Raw genomic sequence first — 21,811 nt, 5'->3', positions numbered from 1 at the left:
GCAAATCATACTAGACATGGTTACATAGATAGCAAGCAACCAACCCTCAGCAACCAACCCCTAACTGTGAAGGTAAATTGATGATTTACCTTCACAGTTAGGGGTTGGTTGCTGAGGGTTAGGTATGTAGTAGTGATTAAGCTTATTTTCCCTGGATATTTTCACGTTGTGCCACACTTTTTAATGCCCTTCCAGTTGGTGGCGTTAATGAACCATTACATTGGGTTGACAACCGCTATAAAACCCCACTAAAGAAGAAGAAATACAACAACAACAAATCGTGCCCCGGAAGTTGATTCGTTAACGTTACTCGAGCTTTACACACACAGCTAGTAGTCTGTGCAGAACAACATACATAGACATTGTAATTAAGTTAGTTTTCACCGGTATCAAAATGGGGAAGCGACAACATCAAAAGGATAAAATGTAAGTGTCAAATATTTTTTTATTTACTAGAGCAAAACTCTTGATCGAGATCAACGCTATAAACCCCATGGCCAAGTTGTATAGTTAGCTAGTAGCTAGCTAGTCCAGCAAAGCTAGCGCGGTCTTGTCCACATTTGTTATTCATCCAAGTTTCATAAACATTGTCCCAGTGGTGTCGGAGACAAACCGTGTGACATATGAACGGCCATCATTTTGTGACATACGAACAGACAGACCGAATGATAGATTTCATTGTGGGGGACAACAAACACTGTAGCTACAAAACATGGTTAAAACTATCATTTTGAGCTCATGGATGGTGAGTTCTTGCATCTATAGCTCCGTCTAAGCTATCATGATGCAGGTCAAGGTTACCAAGGTGTTAGCTAATTACTTTGATATAATCTCCATTATTTTCCTTGTTTCTAAATATCAATGACTAATGTTTTATTTTATAACAGGTACATCACATGTGCTGAGTACACCCATTTATATGGAGGGCACAAAGGAGGTAGGATGCACTTCTCCCTCTTCCATTTTCAAATTATTTCTTCCAAATAAAATGTTAGGTACCTTGAAATACTCTGCCCTAAGCAGTAACTACTGTACATGTATTACTGAGAAGAGCTGGTGTTAATTATTTGTCTTCTCAGTTATACCCTACTTTTTCCAAATTAAATTATTAAATGCTTACCGTGTACTGTACCTATGTTTGTCCTGTTGATTGTCCTATTAGAACTCTCAAAGTTCTAGGTTTTATTGGTTCTGTCTGTAGTGTTTGGAACTGTACCTCTTTGGTGAACAGGCTCCTGGTGTCCCTCTCAGTGTTCTGGGTACATGGTTCTCCTCTGGCTGGAGATCGGTCCTAGACATGGAGATACACCAGAGCCAGAACGTCTCTTATAACAATCAAAGCTACATGCACGCCATATGCACACAGTGTATGTACGTCATTGGACATCACTGACAGCCTTTGGATTGCTCAATCTGCATGACCAGGGACTGAATTGCTCAATCTGCATGACCAGGGACTGAAACATTTTGTCTGCATGCCTGAACTTAATGAGGCAATTCTGTAAATCGTCTGTAATCCATCTTGCACAATGCAACAACAATTTGAGACTGTTGATGCAATTACTGCATAAACCAGAAGGAAAATCAGGCCCTATCCCTTCTTTCTGTTGTGAGTGCACATAGATCTGCATGCTACACACAGTAGTGTTTCCCATATAATGCCCCTATGGATACAATTTAGATTGTGTTATTATCTGATGATTACATTTGGATTCAGTTTACTCTTCTCTGTAAGTAAGATGCCACTGATTTGCCTCATCTCTCATATCAAGCAGTGGTAGGTCCTGGTATAGCATTAATTCCTCAAACCCCTGTTCTTTGGGGGTACTCCTAGATTTTTTTGTTGGTGGGATGGGATCACTTGTGTTTTCAAGCCCAGCTCCTATCACACTTGAATACCTTTCTGAATCCAATGTGACCAATTCCATTGTTTTATCAATTTCAGAAATCCCCAAGGCAAATTTTCGACGCCTATCATTCGATCACTGCAGGTAAGGAAAGGCAGCCTTTTCACTTAAGACTGAATTCCTACGGAAATTCCACCAATGTATTCCAATGGGAGAAATAGACTTACAACCTGATTTAAAATTCATGCAAGGAGGGGTTTCATTTGCAGCGGTGTTTTGTTTGAATGTGTGTATTGCTATTCATTTAAGTCTATTTTGACTACCTCCCATACTGTCTCCCCTCTCCTATTTCAGCCTGTCTCTCCAGCCATTTGAGTACCCTATGTGCACTCCTGATGGGATCGTCTTTGACTTGCTGTAAGTAGAGCCCGACAGATGTATCAGAGCACCAATGTTATCGGATGATGTTGACCTTTTACAGAAATATCTGTATCGGCACATATTCTGCTCATATTCTGTATTGGACCCAAAAATCCACTATCTGTTGGGCTCTAGCTGTAAGTATTTTACAGAGGCGTTTCAGTAGGATGTCTGTGGGCCTCCTGGACCATACAGGTTGGCCAAGATGATATCAGATATTCCATTAGTGTGCAAATGTAGGAGATGTTTATCAGCTAGTGAGTGAAAGCTGTCCATTGTGCAATGATGTCACTCAGTGGGGACTTATACACACTTACAAACTGGCTTTTTACTCTACCAAGTTGGTTTGGTGAGTGGGAGACCAGACTCTGTTCAAAGCTGGTCGGTTGCTCAAACACAAATCAAACATGTTTATAGAAGATGGATGTGAATTACATCCTGTCTATTCACCACAAGGATTCTGTTTTTTATTATCTATGAAATTGTGGCATACCACATTCATGGTGGTCTGTTAAAATGGTCAGTTTTAATTTGACTTTTGTCTGGGAGATTTCAGAGGTAGGAGGGTGAGTCTGTAAATCTGCTGTCATGTAGATTTTATAAGAAAATACTGAAATCAAACTCCCCCTTGTCCTGTGCTTTAGGAGCATAGTTCCATGGATCAAGAAGTTTGGCACCAATCCCATTTCTGGAGAGGTAAGGAATCAACCAAACAAACATGCTGTACCCTAAACACTGTTCTTGGATCAGCTTTTCCCATCATCACAAACGTTCAACTCCACATCCTGGTGGTTGTAGTATTGCTATTGTTAGTTGTACAGTATTATTATGTGGCAGAGGCAGCCAGGAGAGACTGAAAAGCACACTTCGCAAACTTTGTCAATAAACCTGGACAGTTTTTTATCAGCCGGACCACTATTGGCATACCTCTCTCAACCACTAGAGGGAGTCAAATTCCACAGCAAGTTGTGAACAGGTTAGGGAAATAGTGCCTAATAGACTATTGCTACATCACAATTCTTGACCATTTTCCCTATGGTGTGGGAATATTGTGTACATCATTGGTTGCACCATTTAGAAATGAAAATACTTTTTATGCATAGTCCTCCTGTTTCAGGGTATCCCAAAAGGGACAGATGTATCAAAGTCGAAAATCCTTTGCATGCAATGCCTGAAGTCTGCAACACATTGACCCCACCAGCTGTCTTCTCTGATGCTCTACCAGGCCTATACTGCAGGCATCTTCAGTTGTTTATTTTGAGGTATTTTCTGCCTAAAATCATCAGGAAATTAAATGCATGTGAAATTGGATTTAAATCTGAAGATTGGCATGGCCAGTCAAGAACTTTATACTTTTTGGCCCTGAAAAACTCCCTAGTTGCTATGGCAGTATGTTTTTGGGTACTTTTTTTATTAAACTGTAAGTGACCATCCTTTTTGAGGATAACTAGTGGTTTGCACCTTGCAGTGAAGCCTCTGTAGTTCAGCTGTGGATGGTAGTATCTGACACATTAACGCCTACCTCCTGGAGAGTGTTCCTGATCAGTGGGACAGTTGTTTGGGGGGTTTTCTTATGGTGAGCATTCTTCGGTCATCCACCATAGAAGTTTGCCTTGGCTTACCAGCCTGTTTGCAATTGTTGAGCTCACCAGTGCTTTTCTTTCTTCTTTTTAATGATGTTCCAAACTTTAGATATTGGCAAGCCTAAGGTTTTGGCTATGTTTCAGATTTTTTTTTCAGATTTTTCAGCCAAAGAAAGGTCTCCTTGACTTTCATTGACACCACTTTGGTCCTCATGTTGACAGACACCAATAGCAGACTCCAAAGACAAACACAAAGCCTAGAATCAATACTAGACATTGACGGCTCTCTTATGCCTGCACAAATGATGTGACGGAACACACCTGACTTACCAGAAACACTTGTCAAGCTAATTGTCCCATTACTTTTGGGTACCCTGAAATGGGGGGACTGTGCATAAAAAGTGGTGTGATTTCTGAATGGTGAAACCAATATGTACACAAATACCATCAAATAAAAGCTGGGAATCTCTACTTTATTATTTTTAGTAACAATAGTCATTGAAATCCAAACTTTAAGAGTGTGAGCCAAAAGAAGAAAAAATGCTTCACTGTCCCATTACTTAAGCAGAGCACTGTATTTATATGTAAAAATTCCATCCACTCTTTTGCAAAAACATACCTAAAAAGCTAAAGTTAAATCCTATTATCCCATTTGTATGACTCAGAAATATATATATGTATTTGACGTTTATCACGCATCACTGGACACAGCCTAGCGGACGGACACTTTTGTGGTGAAAGTATTTTGTAACCAATTTAAAGCTCAATGCAAACATGTCTTCACAATTGCAGGGCGTTGCACACATGGTGCTCACTGGGGTCTAGTTGTCAATTTTTAATGTCCTTCTTTGTTGCCCACAGAAACTTGAAGCAAAGTCCCTCATCAAGCTCAACTTCAGCAAGAACAATGATGGTAAGTGTGGGCTGTGTTAAACAGGTGAACCTCAAATGATACTTGCAAGCATTTCGATTTTAATTTAATTGTTCCTATTTTGTTTTATTTCACAGGAAAATATCATTGTCCTGTCTTGTACACTGTCTTCACAAACAATTCCCATATCGTAACCAACAAGGTTACTGGAAATGTGTTCTCCAATGAGGTGAGGTCAATCATAAACACTCTCACACACAAACTCACACACAGGTTGAACAGTATACAGTCTTTCACAGCAGACACTTATGCAACCCAGAGTTTCTGTTGTCAGTAAAGGCCAGCTGTAGGCTGAGAGATCCATTCAATAGAACAGAAATACCCAAATAACAGGACTGACCTTATTTTACGAAAAATCACATACATTTCAGTTAATTGTAATTTGTTAATTATGAATTAACCTGGTAGTTATAACAGTATTTGGCCTGATATTGATTTATTATTAATTTTAAGATATAATCAATGCAAATAAAATGTTATCAATTAACTATATATTAAACAAGGAGCACTCTATCTACATGAGTCCCTATTTCATAACTCCGAGACAGTCACTTTCTTTCAGAAGTTAACATTTTTGTAATTGGAGACAGCTATTGCACGATTTAAAAACCCGTCAATTTCATTCAGCTGATATAACCGAGTTGAATTGGTAAACTAACTCCTCAGATGATATGCCGCCTACCTGCACCATCAAATTACTAGCTTTTCGGTGGCACATCTGGTTAAAGCGGTGATTTAGGAGGGAGGTCACATGGTTTGCAATTCAAAGGGCCCAAGATTGCTACCAGTTTGAGAGGGAGGAAGCTATACTGTTGAGCAGAAGCGTGACGCTCATTACGCTGGCACCATCTCAAGCTGGTCATTTAACCAAGCGTTCTTTTTTTTTTTACATTTTCAGGGCAATTAACATACACACGGCAATTAAAGCACATGCATGGCATGCCCTCATCAATGATGCCGTTTTCATCAAAAATAGAGAACCGACCTCATCCTTTAATGTGCTGCGTGTAACAGATTGAGATTGTTGCCCACTTCAATTTGCGATTTCAGTTACTTCAAGTAGAAACCCTGGATGCTCCACACATCCTTCTGACATGCATATAGAAACACAGATATTGATGTGCAGTCTTCCAGACAAAGACACATACACATGTAAACTTGTTTTGTTTTTCTTCTCAGGCTGTTGAACAGCTCAACATCAAGACCAAGAGTTACAGAGACCTCCTATCTGACGAACCATTCACTCGACAGGACATAATCATCCTGCAGGTGTGTGCGGTGTGCAGCGCACTGTTTTTGTTAACACTTAGGGCAAAGATGGTTTTAATGTGGCTTACAATGCCAGCAACTGTATCTGCCTACAAAGGTATTGTGCAACTTCATTTGAATTTGATCAGCAAATTGCCTGCAGGGCCTGCGATGGAGAGATTCGCAGGCAATACACTGGGAAAGAGAAGTCGTCATTTGCTAGTTAGTTCTCTCCTCTCTAGTTCCTTTGCAGGGTGCTTTCATTAGGTCATTGGTGTTGGTTTGTTTTTGATTACAGGACCCCACAAACCTGGACAAGTTCAATGTTTCCAACTTTTTCCATGTGAAGAACAACCTGAAAGTGCTTGATCCAGGTATGGCTGTGGAGAAATGACCGGTTCATAACTCATCTCATATATAAAACAGTTCCTCTTTTGTCAAACGTGACATTTCTCTGTTTTGTATTCACATTTAACAGAAATTCCACCAACAATTTATATATATATATATAGAATTCCTCACCGGAAATGTTTTAAGAATGAGTTATATTAACATACTACAGCCTCTACTGAGACTAGAAGCAGTATGCATGATGGTTCTTGCTCACGCACGTTCACATAATGTTTGCATTAAATGTCACATTATTGATGTTGCCTGCATCTCCTATATGCAGATGAGGAGAAAGCGAAGCTGGACCCAGCGTACCATCTAAAAAGCACCAACCTGGAAACCCGGGAGACACTGGCTGAGCTCTATAAGGACTACAAGGGTGACAAGCTACTGGCATCCACCATGATTGAGCCGGAAGCCAAGAAGACAGACAAGCTGAATGCAGTAAGGAAAGCATCACCCCCCCCCCCCCCCCCCCAAATCAGTGTTTGCTCATAGGTATAGGAATTTGGTAGTGTTTTTCCAGTGTTTTTCCTGACCCTTTCACAAAGTGTTCGGTCAACTACACCATGGAACGTTCATGTTTAGTTACCCTAACAGCGAATGTCATTAGCCATTTAGTTAGTACACAATCATGTTTATTTATCTTTATTTAAAATGCCAAACATGTTGGACAGAATCATGCTAACTTGTGCAGCCTGCACTTGTTGACATCTCATTGATTGACAGTTCAACTATCAGTCGCACAGCAACAGACTTGAGTCCCACTCACAGCTGAGGCTTGGCTTTCAGATAGAGAAAAAGGGGCAGCCGTAGTGCTACAAAACTATACCCGAGTAGGTTTTGTTGCTGCTCTTAAAAGCCGTAGCGTTCCCTTTCAGACAGAACCAAGAGACTGAAGCTCTACAGTCGCACAATTTCCCTTCTGTCTGAAAGGGGTATAAGTGCTTCAGTGTCACTTTTTCTTTTTGTGGAATTACTGTTTCTGGTAAATACTCAATATCTACTCAGAAATAATGCGGTAACAATGGTAACTTTCAAGTATTTACTTTAAAGTAGCTAGGCCTACCTGGTACCAAATGCTACTTGCAGTAACAGCGCTTGTCATAATAAATGCCTAAAAAACGAAGAAGTAATTAAAGGGTTGTTATTGTGTAATTACCAATTTGCCATGTACTTTCTAAGTAAATACCTGGTAATTTATGTACAGTCCCCTGCGTAAGTAATGGGACAGTGAAGCACTATGAGGTTAAAGTAGAGATTCACAGATTTTATTTGATGGTATTTTTTGTACATATTGGTTTCACCAACGGACTTGTTTTTTAGTAAGACTCCAGGAGATTATTCAGAAGGCTGGTGACAGTAAATGTTATGCATGCAGCTCACTTGAATATTCTGTGACTACGAATAATGTCTATTGTGCAGCATATACCTCCATCTGTTCAACTTTAAAGTGTTGTTTTATCGGAGTACACAATCCGATGTTCTACATGGCCTCCTCTCTAAATACGTTTAAGCACTACTCGTAATACTGTGACGACCCTAACCTTAGCAGTCATGAGCACTGCTGGGTCAGTCAACTCCATTAGCACTGTGGATTGTGCATTCGCTTCGTAAGCGGGAGACCCAGGGTTGATCCCCCCCCCCCCCCGCTAGAGTCACACGCTATGCGCTTGTTTGCTACACAGGTGTTAAAAGTGTGATGTCGGCTCTGTGGCCATCTGAGGGACTTGAGATAGGGAAGCATGAGGACACGAGACGTCCTCCGAAACGACCCTAGCCTAAGCAATGCACTACGATCACTGCCATGTGAGACAATTGTTTTAGCACTGTGGATAGTGCACTCGTTTTTTGAGTGGGAGAATAATATTCCTCGTACCTTACATGTATAACTATAAAAAATGGTGTGAACTATCTGTTTTTAAAAGCTTCTCTCTCTCGTTCTTCCAAGGCTCACTATTCCACAGGCAGGGTGTCTGGCTCTTTCACCTCCACGGCCATGACCCCGACCACCACCCACCAAGCAGGTGAGCTTTTCTCAAACTTTCAGGGAACGTTGCACCTTAAACATGGAATGCGTCCTTGACAAAAAACAGCAAGAGCATTCTAAAGCGTGTATGTTTGTGCTCATCCAAGATGTAGTTAAAATGAACCTATGAGCAAAGTTGCATGGATACAAAGTTGCCTGGATACTGCAGATCTGAAGAAGATCTAAAACCAATACATATCCCTATTCCCATCTACAGATGTGCTACATACTAGGCTCCAGAGGTTAAAGACATGAACTGATTATTGTGTTTTGCTGTTGTTGTACAGATGCCATTGCAGACGACATTGTTCGCTACCAGTATGTGAAAAAGAAGGGCTATGTCCGCCTGCACACCAACAAAGGAGACATCAACGTTGAGTTGCACTGTGATAAGGTAATTCTATTGGGAGATACACATACACTATACACTGAAGTGCCAAATCCTGTGTTTTGCACAGAGCAGCTCCATGTTAAAATCTTGAATGTATACTGCAATATTATAACTGGGGCTAACATTGCCTTTTACTTTTAAAATCTATTGTAATGTTGTTGCTGTTAAGAGTTTTTGCTATTTGTGAATGATCATGGAAAAGGAGATGTGCAGTTTTGTTGATTTTCAAAATGTAGTTGTTTTAAGTACAGATGAAGAGCTTTGAAACCATGTAATTTATTGCAATTGGCAACTTTTGGGGTGGATGAAGCCTCACATCCTCCCCTCCTTCTGCCATTGCCGCTAGCTCCATTTAACATTAGCCACAGTACTGTAGTAGCAGGCTTCTGGCGTGAGATGCTGATGCATCATAATATGCCCCTGCATTGCCTACCTGGCTGTTTGTTTACACAATTGAATGTTGGGAATAGTTGTTTTAGCAGCACATTGAGCTGTACCACAGGTAAATTGATTACCATACAGGACATCAATTATTTCGGTGTGATAACTGCAGTTTGAAGGCATGCAAGTGCTGATTGTCCTATAGCAAGTTCAATTCAGTTAACTATATGCTGAACAAGGTATAAATGGTTAATTAATCATTCCCTGTTCTAGGGTAACAGACTGACATGTTTGTGTTTAATGAATTGTCTTAATTGTGCAAGGCTGTTGTTTAGTTCAGACCTCTGATGGAACGTTCACAAATGCCTGCCTCATCTGTCAACATTTTATAAAAATATAAAAATTAGCATCATTTGCGACCACTTGTCAAACAATGTTAAAACATGTCACATCATTAATGACGGCATATATCAAACAATTTAAATAACATTTGATGGTGAAAAAAATCGTGTCAGTATTTCAGAGATCTTGTCTTCTATGAATTTTGCAGCTGATAAACTGCTTGATCTGCTGATAACATATTTTGAGCTGTGCTCACCATTGAATGGCCTATGTGCTGTGGGAGGTGTCACCGAATTTAAGTGCTCCCTGGACAGCTCCCTGCCCTGTGTATAATACATGAAGATGGAGACAAGCCTCTTCTACATAACAGCAAGAGAGACCTTACCCATGCTCATGACCTAGATAGATCAGCCGTCTCCTCTTCACTCTCCCTCTATGTTCTCTTTTTGAACTGTGTCCCTCTTCCATCTTCCTGCCCAGTCGAATCCACACAATGGATTTCTGTGCAAATCAGAGACCTTATAAAATCAAAGATTTCACATGAATTATTGTCCTTGCGCTCAGATGGACTCAATTCAACTTATTGAGTAACTTGTTGGAGACTTTTTTTGCATTTGAGCTAATATTAGGAGTGTCATAGCAAAGGGGGTGAATATGTATTGACTCAAGACATTTCAGGTTTCAATTGGTAAAATTTAAATAAAAAAATAAAAAATAAAAGCTAGTTTATAAATAGGTTTGAAAGTGTGTGTGTGTGAGGTGAGTTGAGTTAAAGACTGCCTTCCAGGCTTGTAGTTGCAATTCTTTGCCCTGGTAACTAGGGGCTATTTCTGCTCCGTTTTCATTGGCTTCTTGATCGTCAAATCAGGATAAAGAGGAGAAATTTAAGTGGTTAGAAGCCTCCTCCCCAACCTTCCCCCAGCTGACCCACTCAGAGAGCTGCTCTATTTCTAGCCTGCTGTTTATTAATTAATGAGTGTTATTTCACTGTCACATACACTTTCACTCACACACTGCATGGCCTCCCCCCTCGTAAACTTACCATTTGCTCACTCTTATCTGAGTTGACACATCACTTTTTGTAGAAGCTTTGTCTCAAGACACAGTTGGAGAGGGCCAAAACTCCATACAGAATGGCAACTTCCATAAATAACCCCAAAAACGTTCCAAAAGTGTTCTCATGTTTTTTCTTGTGGAGTTCCACATAACTCAGTGCCCAAGATGCAGATATTCTTTATTATTCTGCTTTAAATGCATTGTATGTTCAACTATCTGTTTTGACTGTCATGTCATATGTTTTATATTGTTGTCACATTTTAAAATCAAATTCATTTTAATATTTCTTTGGACATGCTACAGCGACGTTGTGGGCTAACCAAACGGTGATATGTATTGATGTTCCTTGTGATATTTACGCTCCCTCTTCCAAGGTACCCAAAGCTGGAGAAAACTTCATCCGGTTGTGCAAGAAGGGCTACTATGATGGGACAGTCTTCCATAGGTCAATCCGGAATTTCATGGTAAGGACTGATTATCTCTCAGTGCTGCATGAAATGTCAACAATGGAACACCATGGCAAAGAGGGACATATTTTTAAACACTAAAACTGGGACAGACATTAAATGCACCAAGACGACACTGACAGTGTCCAGCATAATTATTGGAACAATGAAGAATTGTTTCTTCTTTTGGCTGTCTACTGCACAAGTTTGGATTTTACATTTTTAGGTTAAAGTAGAGATTCTCAGCCTTTATTTTAGGATATTTGTATACATATTGGTTTCACCATTCACTTTTTTGTCACAAAAGTATTGGGATAGATTAATATAATGTCCAAATGAAGGACTCATGTTTAGTATTTGTGAAGTCTCACTTTATAGATGTCATAAGGAATGTGGAGCTTAGTTTTTCGCCATTTACACTCAGCTTTCGGGCACTCTTTTTGGGGGATTTTTACAGATGCAGCGTTTCTCCATGGTGCTTTTTGCTTACCTGAAGTTGATTTCACCCTAACAGGTGAAATGACATCAATATACGATAGAGGTTACACTTAGAACAGTTTGATGGCCACTCTTTGTGGTAACTCTCTTAAGTTGACAGTGTTCTTGACAGTGATGGGGGTAGACATGGAGTTCTGACTACTGGGCGAGGTGGAGCTGCCATGCAGCTCGAGGGGGAGGTGGGGGGGGTGGGGGTGGAGAAGATGGAGGAGGTTTTGGGGAGTGTAGATGGGGACTGGCTAGGACTGATGGGGGAGTAAGTCGAGGGGGTATTAGGGGTGGTAGCTGAGGGCTAGCTAGGATGGAGTGGGGGAAGGATTGGGGTGTTATTTTGAGAGAAGCATTCACCAGTGTAGACGTTTTTTTCTATTGTTTTTGTTAAGCCTCAGGTTTTGGCTGTTTCAGATTTTTCAGCCTCATAATGGCTTCCTTGTCTTTCATTGACACCTCTTTGGTCCTCATGTGGACAGACACCAATAGCAAACTCCAAAGGCAAACACAAAGCCTAGAACCAATACAAATGACGTGACAGAACGCACCTGACTAACCAGAAACACCTGTCAAGCCAATTGTCCCAATACTTTTGGCATGAAATAGGACTATGTATACAAAGAAGTGTTGTTTCTAAATGGTGAAACCAATATGTACACAAATACCTCTACTTTAACCTCATAGTAATTGCCTGATTTAAAATCCAAACTTTTGGAGTATAGAGCCAAAAGACTAAAATGCCTCACTGTCCCAATAATAATTGATTTTTTTTTAATGTCGAGTATATCTGTAGGATAAATCCAGTCCTAACCCGTTCAGAACAAGGTCAGAATGCAGCAACCGTTCTCGTTCCACCGTTGTTAGATTGTAAGGAATTAAAGATGACTCCTTTTCCTTTCAGATACAAGGAGGGGATCCAACTGGCACGGGAACGGGTAAGGCCAGACCAGGACCACAGCCCTATTCGGAATTACATAACTCAATGTCTTTGAAATATTCGTAAAACAGACACTGTTTGTACTATTATGTCACAGCTTGGTTGAATAAGAGATTTTGATTGGCTAAAGGGGCATTCTAGAGTATAAATTATTTTTCGATAAATGTACAGTTGCAAAAGATAAACAATCACCTATGATGTAGTTCCAGTAATATTAATGCACTCTACATTAAAGGCACTATATGCAGGATTGCCTCCTCTTCACTGCAATGGGAATTCCAATGACAATTCAGATTAGTGTCTCCTCATCTCTCCCTCCACTTGCTCAATGCAAAGTACCTCTAACTTATAAAAAGACAGTTTGTGCACTTCTGGGTACCTCGGCCACAGTGTCTATAAGGGATTGTGGTTACCGCTGGTGTCGGTAAATTCCTGAAAAACGTTACGTGAATGGTACAGTGTATACCCACTATGGAAATGTTCTGATGCAGGAGAGGTCACCTTGGCCGAGCATCTGCTAGCTGAGAAGGAAGGTCGCTCTCTCCCCTGCCCAGCAAACCTTCACCACTGACATCAAACCCCTCCCCAAACACAGCTTGTGCTTTTTCATTGTGCTTTAATATGCTTTATAAAGGTTACTTAATGACTGAAACATTTGTTTTTTGCTAGATTGATCTGATTTATGGCAAATCATTTGAGGGGGAGAGAAGAACTGGAAATAATGACAAATATTGGAAAATTGAAACTCACCCTGCGACCCAATTCTCAATCTTTTTCCTCTCTGTGCAGTTGTGATTGGTATCAGAGCCCATGCTGCCTGAAATGACTGTTGTTGCTCTGAGATAACAGATGCATAACACAAAAGTTGCACAAACTCACGTTTTGACATGTACTGTAAGTACAAATACAGGAACCCTTCACCCTTCACTGATTGTTTTACCTCAAAGTTGTTGTACAGATCACCTTACGAACGTGTGGGCATGTGAAAACAGCTTCCAGATGCACTCTGTAGATCAAAAGCTAGGTATTGCTAGTTTGGTACCCTGAAATAAAAATGTAGACACTGTATCGTGCTGGAGTTAATGAATATGAGGATAAAAAAAAGTTGTCCCTTTGTCACAAGGCAAGAATGGGCCTCCTATGGCTGCAGTCTGAACTGATACAAGTTTCTAGCTCTCTCCTTCTCTCTTTCACACTAACATGGCTATGTTGCTTCTGAGAGGAGCTCTAAGTCATGGACTTAGACATGTTCATGGTTGCTTTTCCCAGTTGGCAAGATTAGCAGTTTGTATATTTTATAGGGAATTATAGGAAAAATTTCAGCAAGGTGATAAATTATGCAGAAATGTCACCCATGGAAATTCTATAGTTGCGTGAAGGCTCTAAAGCTCAGATTGGCCCGCAGTAAAATTCAACCCTGTGTGTGTGTGTGTGTGTGTGTGTGTGTGTGTGTGTGTGTGTGTGTGTGTGTGTGTGTGTGTGTGTGTGTGTGTGTGTGTGTGTGTGTGTGTGTGTGTGTGTGTGTGTGTGTACGTGTACACACACAGAAGAGGCAATATCACTATGCTGACCTCTCTGTCTGTCTGTCTAGGAGGTGAATCTTTTTGGGGTAAGCCCTTCAAAGACGAGTTTCGTCCCAACCTGTCCCACACAGGTCGAGGGGTGCTCAGCATGGCCAATTCCGGACCCAACACCAACAAGTCCCAGTTGTGAGTTACTTTTGTTAACTTGTTGAATGTTCTGTCATAGGCCTACATAACTCCATTGTGATATATAAATAACATCTACAGTATATAACAGTTTTATGACTGAGATAACAAGCTGTTTTTAGGTGTCAGTAGTCTGGCATTAGTCATTAGCATACCATGCCTCAGTAATGACTTATGTCATGATGTCAGTATTATATTAAGTAAGCATTAAACCACGATAGGATGTGGATTAACATCCGATATTCTCACACTTCCGGATATCGGCTGTTACCCTGGAGTGCAGTAATGTGTTTATCATATGGATCCCATATTTTTTGGCGAGGATTGCCCCTGAAACTTGCTATTTTAGCCATTCAATGTTGAGTCCTCAAACGGCCGGAAGAGTACGGATAATGTACGGATAACCTTGTTAATGCACATATCCAGTGTTTTGCACACCCTGCAACACCTTAGAATTCTGCAGTTTGAATACGCCACATTCTTATAGTTCCCCTAATTAGAAGGTGTTTGGAGTTGTTTGAGGAAAGTTTGCACACCTTGGTTTTCCCCAGGTGTTCAGACTGAAAATAAAATAAAAAATGAGCACACTGGCTTTCTTGCTACTTCACATTCACTGTGACCAAAACGTTTATCTTTCACACATAAATGTGAAATAGCAAGTAAGCCTGTATGTATGAGTTTTGTCATTTTCGAAGTGTCTGGAGTTGAAATCACAAGGATAATATGCCAGCATACGGATACTGTTACTGTTTCCCATTTAGCTAACAGTCTGGCACTCCTTTCTCAGGTTGTCAAAGATTAATCCTTAGCTTGGAAAACAGTTTAAGCCAATCAGGTCACACATTTCTCTAAACCTATTAGCTTGTGTCAGCCTACGACAACAATTGTGTGTCGCTCACGACGTAGGCCTACGCTAGAACTTTGTTAACTGTTATTATTTGATAAGAAACAAGGTTGTCCACCCTAATGATATGTCAGGTAAGCAGTAATTACATCATGTCGCCTTATTCATTTGTTCTGTTGTTTGGCTTCCTCCCACAGCTTCATCACCTTCCGCTCATGCACCTACCTAGACAGGAAGCATTCAGTGTTTGGAAGGTAAGACGTGCACATGTGTACACACACACACACACACACACACACACACCACATAAAAAAGCAATGACTGTGATAATTGGTGCTGTTTCCTGTACTGTTATCCTACCAATGTGACACTCTTAATTACAGAGGTGATGGAAAACTGAGGACCAAGTGATTGACGGGAGTGATTGACTGTTTCGTTTAGGAAATGTAGACAAGGGGGACCCGATACCTGGGTTGCAATCGGTAGCAAATGTTTTGCAAAGGAGGTAGCCCTTTAACTCTCTTTCAATTTCCATTTGAGCAAATTTGCAATTCCCCAATTAATTAGGCATTATTAAGTCTTGTCACCATGAATACGGCAGTGCTGCAGGAGGTTAAACATCAGCGATAACCCTGACTGGGAGGGGAAGAACACTGTTAGTTCTACCCTCTCTGGGCAAGAGCTTGGCTCAGAAAGAACACATGCTGTAGCCAGAACATTCCAGAGCCTTGCAAGAGGGCACCATACAGTCATAACCACACACACACACACACACACACACACATACAGTGCCCTCCATAAGTATTGGAAAGAGGAAGCATTCTAAGAGTTTGGATTTATTTATTTTTATTAATATGGGGTCAAAGTAGTAGTAGCAAAGTAATCTCAGCTTTAATTCAATGTTGTAGTTTTTTTTCAGATTGGGTTCACCATTTAGAAAGTATAACATTTTTAAACATACTCCCCCTAGGCAAAAGTATTGGAAAAAATAATATAATGTCCAAATAAAGTGCTCATGTAGTATTTGGTCGACAATCCTGCAATACCATTGGTATATTCTCTGGTGATGCTCTGCCAGGCCGGCAGCCATCTTCAGTTGTTGTTTGTTTTGAGGTATTTTTGCCTAAAATCTTATTAGGAAATGAAATGCATGTTCAGTTGGATTTAAATCTGAAGATTGACTTGGTCAGTCAAGAATGTTCTGCTTTTTGGCCCTGAAAAACTCCCTAGTTGCTATGACAGTATGTTTGGGTTCATTGTCTTACTGTATGATGAAGTACCATACAATGAATTTGGAGGCATTTAGTTGTACTCAAGCAGACAAGATGTTTCTGTACACTGTTAGCAGTAATATCATCAATTGAGACAAGGTTCGCAAGGTTCCTGGTTCGATTCCGACCCTTGACATATCCTGCATGTCATCCCTCCTCTCTCTCACCCATCCTTTCCTGTCAATCTCTACTGTCTATCCCAATAAAGCAGAAATGCCCTAAAAACATATTAAAAAAATAAAATAAAAAGTTAGCCAGTTGTTGTGATAGCTATACATGTCCAAGCCATAGCACCCTCTCCACCATGTTTCACAGATGAGGTGGTATGCTGTAAACCTCGGGCAGATCCAAACTTTCCTCTTGTAATCACTCTGGTAAATGATAATATTCATCTTATCTGTCCACAAGACAGTTTTTCCAGACCTCTGCAGGCTTTTTAGCTACTTTTTAGCAAATTGTAACCTGACCATGCTTTTTGGGGATAAGTGTGGTTTGCCTACTAACTAGTGGTTTGCCTCTGTAGCTCTGTTAGACAGGTGTAATTTCTTCCACAGAAACACAATAGTTTTCAGGTTTGCAATGAGATGAAATAAAGAGATCTGAAGGTTGACGTCTTTTGGAGAGGGTACTTTATTCAATGTTACAAATAAGTAATGTTTCAGGCTAGCAGGTTATCTTTCTCTCTCTCTGGGACTCATCTCCCAGAGAAACTATATAGACTAGCAATGGAATTTGGCCTTGGAGGCCACAGGTCCTTATCCCTCCCCTTCTCCAGCACCAGGTGTTATTTAGTCTCTGCATTGTTGTATTTGATGGGTTGCTACTAGGCCAGAGGTGAGGGGCACATAGAATACTTGAAAATAGAATACAGAAATCATTGGACAATTCTAACAGGCTGTTGATGTATTCTGCTGATGGTAGTCTCTGGCACAGTCATGCCTACCTCCTGGAGAGTGTTCCTGATCAGTGGGACAGTTGTTTGGGGGGGGGTTTCTTAATTATGGTGAGCATTTTTCGGTCATCTACTGTAGAAGTCTTTGTTGGCCTACCCGCCTGTTTGGGATTGCTGAGCTCACCAATGCTTTCTTTCTTTTTAAATGATGTTACAAACTTTTGATTTTGTTATGTCTAAGGGTTATGGTTACTTTTGGATATGTTTCTGATAGATTTTTCTGATAATTTCAGCCTCATAATGGCTTCCTTGACTGTCATTGACATCTCTTTGGTCCTCATGTTGACAGACACCAATAGCAGACTCCAAAGGCAAATGCAAATCTTAGAATCAGTCCTAGACATTGACAGCTCTGTTATGCCTGCACAAATGATGTGATGGAACACACCTGTCAAGCCAATTCTCCAATATTGTTAGTACCCTGAAATTGGGGGACTATGTATAAAAAGGGTTGACATTTCTAAATGTTTTTTGAATGAAAGCTGAGAATCTCTACTTTAACTTCATAGTAATTGGTTGATTTCAAATCCAAGCTGTTGGAGTATAGAGCCAAAAGAAGACAAAATGCTTCCTCTTTCCAATACTTATGGAGGGCACTGTAGATACACATCCATAGAGAGTTTACTTAGCTGTGAGCCTTGGTCGCACTCTGGGGAATTCAAGACCTTGTTGGTATGAGCCCCTGCTCATGCTTCAATTCAACTTCCTTCTCTCCTCCTCTCCCTGAATTCCCCCCCCCCCCCCCCCCATCATTTGGGTGTACAGTAACATACAGTTAGGCCCCAAGCTGCTGTGAGCTCAGGATATATACCATTTGTTACAGAACACCCAACAACAACTGCATTGCTTTATTTTACAGTCGTATTACCACAAGTATTTATTGTACAATGTAAGTAAGAATTTAGAAACTTTCTGGTAACAATTTGGTTCTTTCTGGTGTCCAGGTCAATCGCTGAGAAATGATTATTGTGTTAGCTGTAACCATCTAGTTTGTAATTGATAGGTAATTCTTGGGGGATAATTCAATGACCTGACTCGGATAGATGTCTGTGTTTCATATCAGATGAATATACAAGTTCAAAGCAGACCAAAGAGTTTGTCATCGATGCGTCTTCTAATCTTCTCAATTTGGCCTAGAGTGGAACAATGGTTGTGTCATGACTCTTTGTAGTAGAGGCACATACTTTACATAGCAAGATCAAAGGTATGTATTTGAAAGAGGAATATTTCAAAAGCAATTCATACAGCAGCTCTTTCCATTAGATGTCTAGACGTCTAGTCATTGAAGTGTGTGACTATGATGACTAACATGCTACGGACCTTTTTGTCCTTCTGCAGAGTTGTGGGCGGCTTCGAGGCACTCACAGCTATGGAGAATGTGGAGAGTGATGTAAAAACAGACAAACCCAAGGTAGGGGGCAATTCCTCACCCAACTAGGGTTTGCTTATCGGCATGCTTCAGTATAGTGCACACATTTATGACAGTCTCAAGCTGTTGCCTGCACCAAGAGTTTACTGCATTGAGTTCTTCATTGCAAAGTTAAAGAATGTTCAAACATTTTCATCAAACTTGTCTTTGCATACAATTACAGGCTTTAATCAAATGTTGTTCTTTGTTTGTAAGAGTGTCTTTTCTCTTATGACATTTAGCTGGTCTGCTCCCCTGTGCGTGTCACTTTTTCTCTCTCTCTCTTTCTCTGGACACATTGTTTGTTTGAAGATGTTGCTATTGGATAATGGTGTTGTTGTTGGTCTGTCTGTCTTGCTCCAACCTCTAGTCTGAGATTAAGCTCCTGACTGCCACCGTGTTTGTGGATCCTTACGAAGAAGCCGATGCCCAGGTTAGTGTGTGTGCGTTTTAGAGGTAGTGTGTCTGATGTTTGAAGACTGTGTTTATTGCTTGTAAAATTTTGCCTGCGTGCAGCCAGCTGTTTGCCAGTTGTATTCCCAGAACAGAACCCCCATCTGCTGAGGAACAGATAGGAACCAGTGATAGAATAGGTTGGCTAACAATACCCCTGTTTGTGTGTGTGTGAGCAGATTGCAGCGGAGCGGGAGAAGGAGATACAGAAGCAGGAAGCGGAGAAGGCACAGGCCACTGCCTCCCTGACAAAAGCCAAGGCAGATCAGCTCCCTAAGACCTTCAGACCTGGAGTGGGGAAATACATTAACCCTGCAACGTAAGAAGATACACACACACACACACACACACACACACACACACTCAAAAGGATGGAATTTAAGGATTTTGGGCACTGGCCAGCCGGGTTAGTAGACTTTCTACTAGCCCTGGTTAAATTCTTCAAGCCCGAGTCCAAAACCTATAGGCTAGGATGGGAATGCCCATCAGTGTTGCCTATATGACAGTGTTGCCACTAATGACATTGAAGCAAATATGCGCCTGTCCCTAATAAATGCCGGGTCAAAATACATTTTTCACCGATATGTATTTTCCGTTGATGATAGCAGATGATTAAAGCAACGCATTTTATGCTCAGCGACCATTGCTGATGTTTTCAAGTCTGTTTCACAGTCTGACAGATGTTTTGTTAAATTGCGATCCATGGTACTATTGGGAGGGGATAATTATAGGCTTATCTTACAATGTTAATCTACTCTAATTGCCCCCACTGATGACTTGTGCGCATATGCGCTTCTGAATGATTTAATCTCCTGACTTCATCCCCAGTTTCCAAATGGTTTTTTTTCTTTTGTATTCGGTTGAATATTATCCAATACTGCCAGCGACCCTATGTTATAACCACACATACACAATAGCATTTCTCCTTTACTGAGAGGAAGCAAAAGGTGAACAAAACAATATGAAATTAAATGAATGTAGGCTACTACTTAACTGAAGAAACCAAAGTGGCAGTTCAATGTGGTTATTACCGGGCGTGGCCAGTAATAAGCCTAGTTGATACTCTAAAGGAAGAATCCTAACTGGGAATCTGTGCGCATAACTTGAATCATGGGATGACCCAATTCTGATGTCACCCCATTGAAGTTGAGATGTAAAACTGTTTAGGGTAGGGTTCCCACTTAGCATCAACCAATGAGAATATGTTTGATGTTTGTTGTGACTCTCTCCCATTCTGGTTTTGTTTCTTTCTTCAGGAAGCGCCCAGCTACTGGAGAGGAGAGTGGACCCTCCACTAGCGGAGTGTTAGCCAAGAAGTCTAAAAGCAAAACCGGTTTTGGGGACTTCAGCTCTTGGTAGCATATGGACACCTCACCCCTGCATACCCCAATACTTTTCCCAAAAAAAGTTCTAAACCACCCTCCCCACGCTTCAACCCGTGCCACTTTTCTCATGGAGCTTTCACTATTTCTTGTGGCAAGAATGGAGATTAGAATTGTGAAATGTACAGTATCTTCTCTTTTCATGGTATATACAAGATTATTGACATTATCAATAATGTCCGCTTTCAATTGATACATTCATTGCAGCATAAAACTATGTTCTTATATTAGGTATTTTTCTGATCAATAGTTACAATATCATTTTACTGCCAGGTTGGTGGAATATGTTTTCAGTACAACTTGGTGGGGAGCTCCACTTTCCCCAAGCTGTACTAAAAATCAACCTTACAGTGGTATGGTATCTGTCTACTCCATCAACCTTACAGTGGTATGGTATCTGTACTCCATTAACTGGGCTGAGATTCTGCCTCTAATTACATGGGATTCAAGTAGAAGACCATTTAAAGGGAAGATTCATGGTGGATGCTGAAGCCAGGAATCTACAATAACACTTTATTTGAAGGTAGCATACATACTGTAGGCATTCATGACACCTGACATGACTGTTTTATAACATCTTTGAGTGTTGCCGCATCATTCATAACAAGCTGCGTAGCACAATGTCACCTCTGACATTATTTATTTCAAAATGAAAGTTCCCTTTTGTTATGGTTGTCCACAGCAATTCGTAAATAAAATAGAGACAAAATGGTTCTGCATGAATGAAAGAAGGTATGTTTTTTTTTATTATCAAGGTGTATATGTTTTGTTTCTAACAGTCCTGTTCAATACTTTTACTGATTTGCAGTTAGTGTCCCATATTGTATGGTACTATATAAGATTTTCCTACACAAGCCACTCAATGGAATGATTCATTAAAGGTATCTTTTTTTAATCAAGTTGTGTTGATTCATTACCTGTCTCCTTCATAGATATGTTATAATGTATGTATACATGTTACAATGATAGTCACTTTCCATCACAGGTTTGAAGTTTCTCTGACGAGATTTTGGCATGTAATTCAGACAATGAGAATTTGGGTAGGCTACCTTGGAATCCTATCTATGGGAGAGGGCACTGCTAACAGTTAGCCTATGCTGGGGGTAGCAAGGCAGAGGATGTAATACTGGAGAGGATTTCACTGCTGGCCTATGAGGACAACTCAGGCCAGGATAAGATATTTCACCTAAACATGAAAATGAACCGTCCCTTTAAGAGGTTTCACGTTCATTAGCGAGACCTGCTCATGTAATACTCCAATAAGATGCTTGTTCTGGGTAGTACAACTCAAAATAGCTAGAG

General features: G+C 40.5%; 1 protein-coding gene across 1 annotated transcript; it reads left to right on the top strand.

Moving 5' to 3' along the window:
• The first annotated feature begins 308 nt into the window (after positions 1-308).
• On the top strand, positions 309-20,520 carry ppil2 (peptidylprolyl isomerase (cyclophilin)-like 2). Its single transcript, XM_083673689.1, has 20 exons — positions 309-426; positions 888-937; positions 1,946-1,991; positions 2,202-2,264; positions 2,912-2,963; positions 4,712-4,763; positions 4,859-4,950; positions 5,961-6,050; positions 6,328-6,403; positions 6,703-6,863; positions 8,371-8,446; positions 8,736-8,842; positions 10,993-11,082; positions 12,455-12,488; positions 14,082-14,199; positions 15,241-15,297; positions 18,605-18,677; positions 19,045-19,107; positions 19,307-19,446; positions 20,384-20,520. Exons 1-20 carry the CDS (start codon positions 395-397, stop codon positions 20,484-20,486), a joined length of 1,575 nt encoding a protein of 524 aa, XP_083529815.1. The 5' UTR covers positions 309-394; the 3' UTR covers positions 20,487-20,520.
• The last annotated feature ends 1,291 nt before the right edge of the window (positions 20,521-21,811 follow it).

Source organism: Argentina silus, assembly GCF_951799395.1.
Source record: "Argentina silus genome assembly, chromosome: 7".
Classification (NCBI taxonomy): domain Eukaryota; kingdom Metazoa; phylum Chordata; class Actinopteri; order Argentiniformes; family Argentinidae; genus Argentina; species Argentina silus.
The sequence above is the reverse complement of the archived record's forward strand: the minus strand, read 5'-3'. Positions and strand labels throughout refer to the sequence as shown.

What these genes read in the sequence shown, in the direction of transcription:
- ppil2 (XM_083673689.1), top strand. Translation starts at nt 395, where the DNA reads ATGGGGAAGCGACAACATCAAAAGGATAAAAT. An exon ending in AGGACATAATCATCCTGCAG is followed by an intron (nt 6,051 to 6,327) that starts GTGTGTGCGGTG and finishes TTTTGATTACAG; the next exon opens with GACCCCACAAACCTGGACAA. An exon ending in AGACAGACAAGCTGAATGCA is followed by an intron (nt 6,864 to 8,370) that starts GTAAGGAAAGCA and finishes CGTTCTTCCAAG; the next exon opens with GCTCACTATTCCACAGGCAG.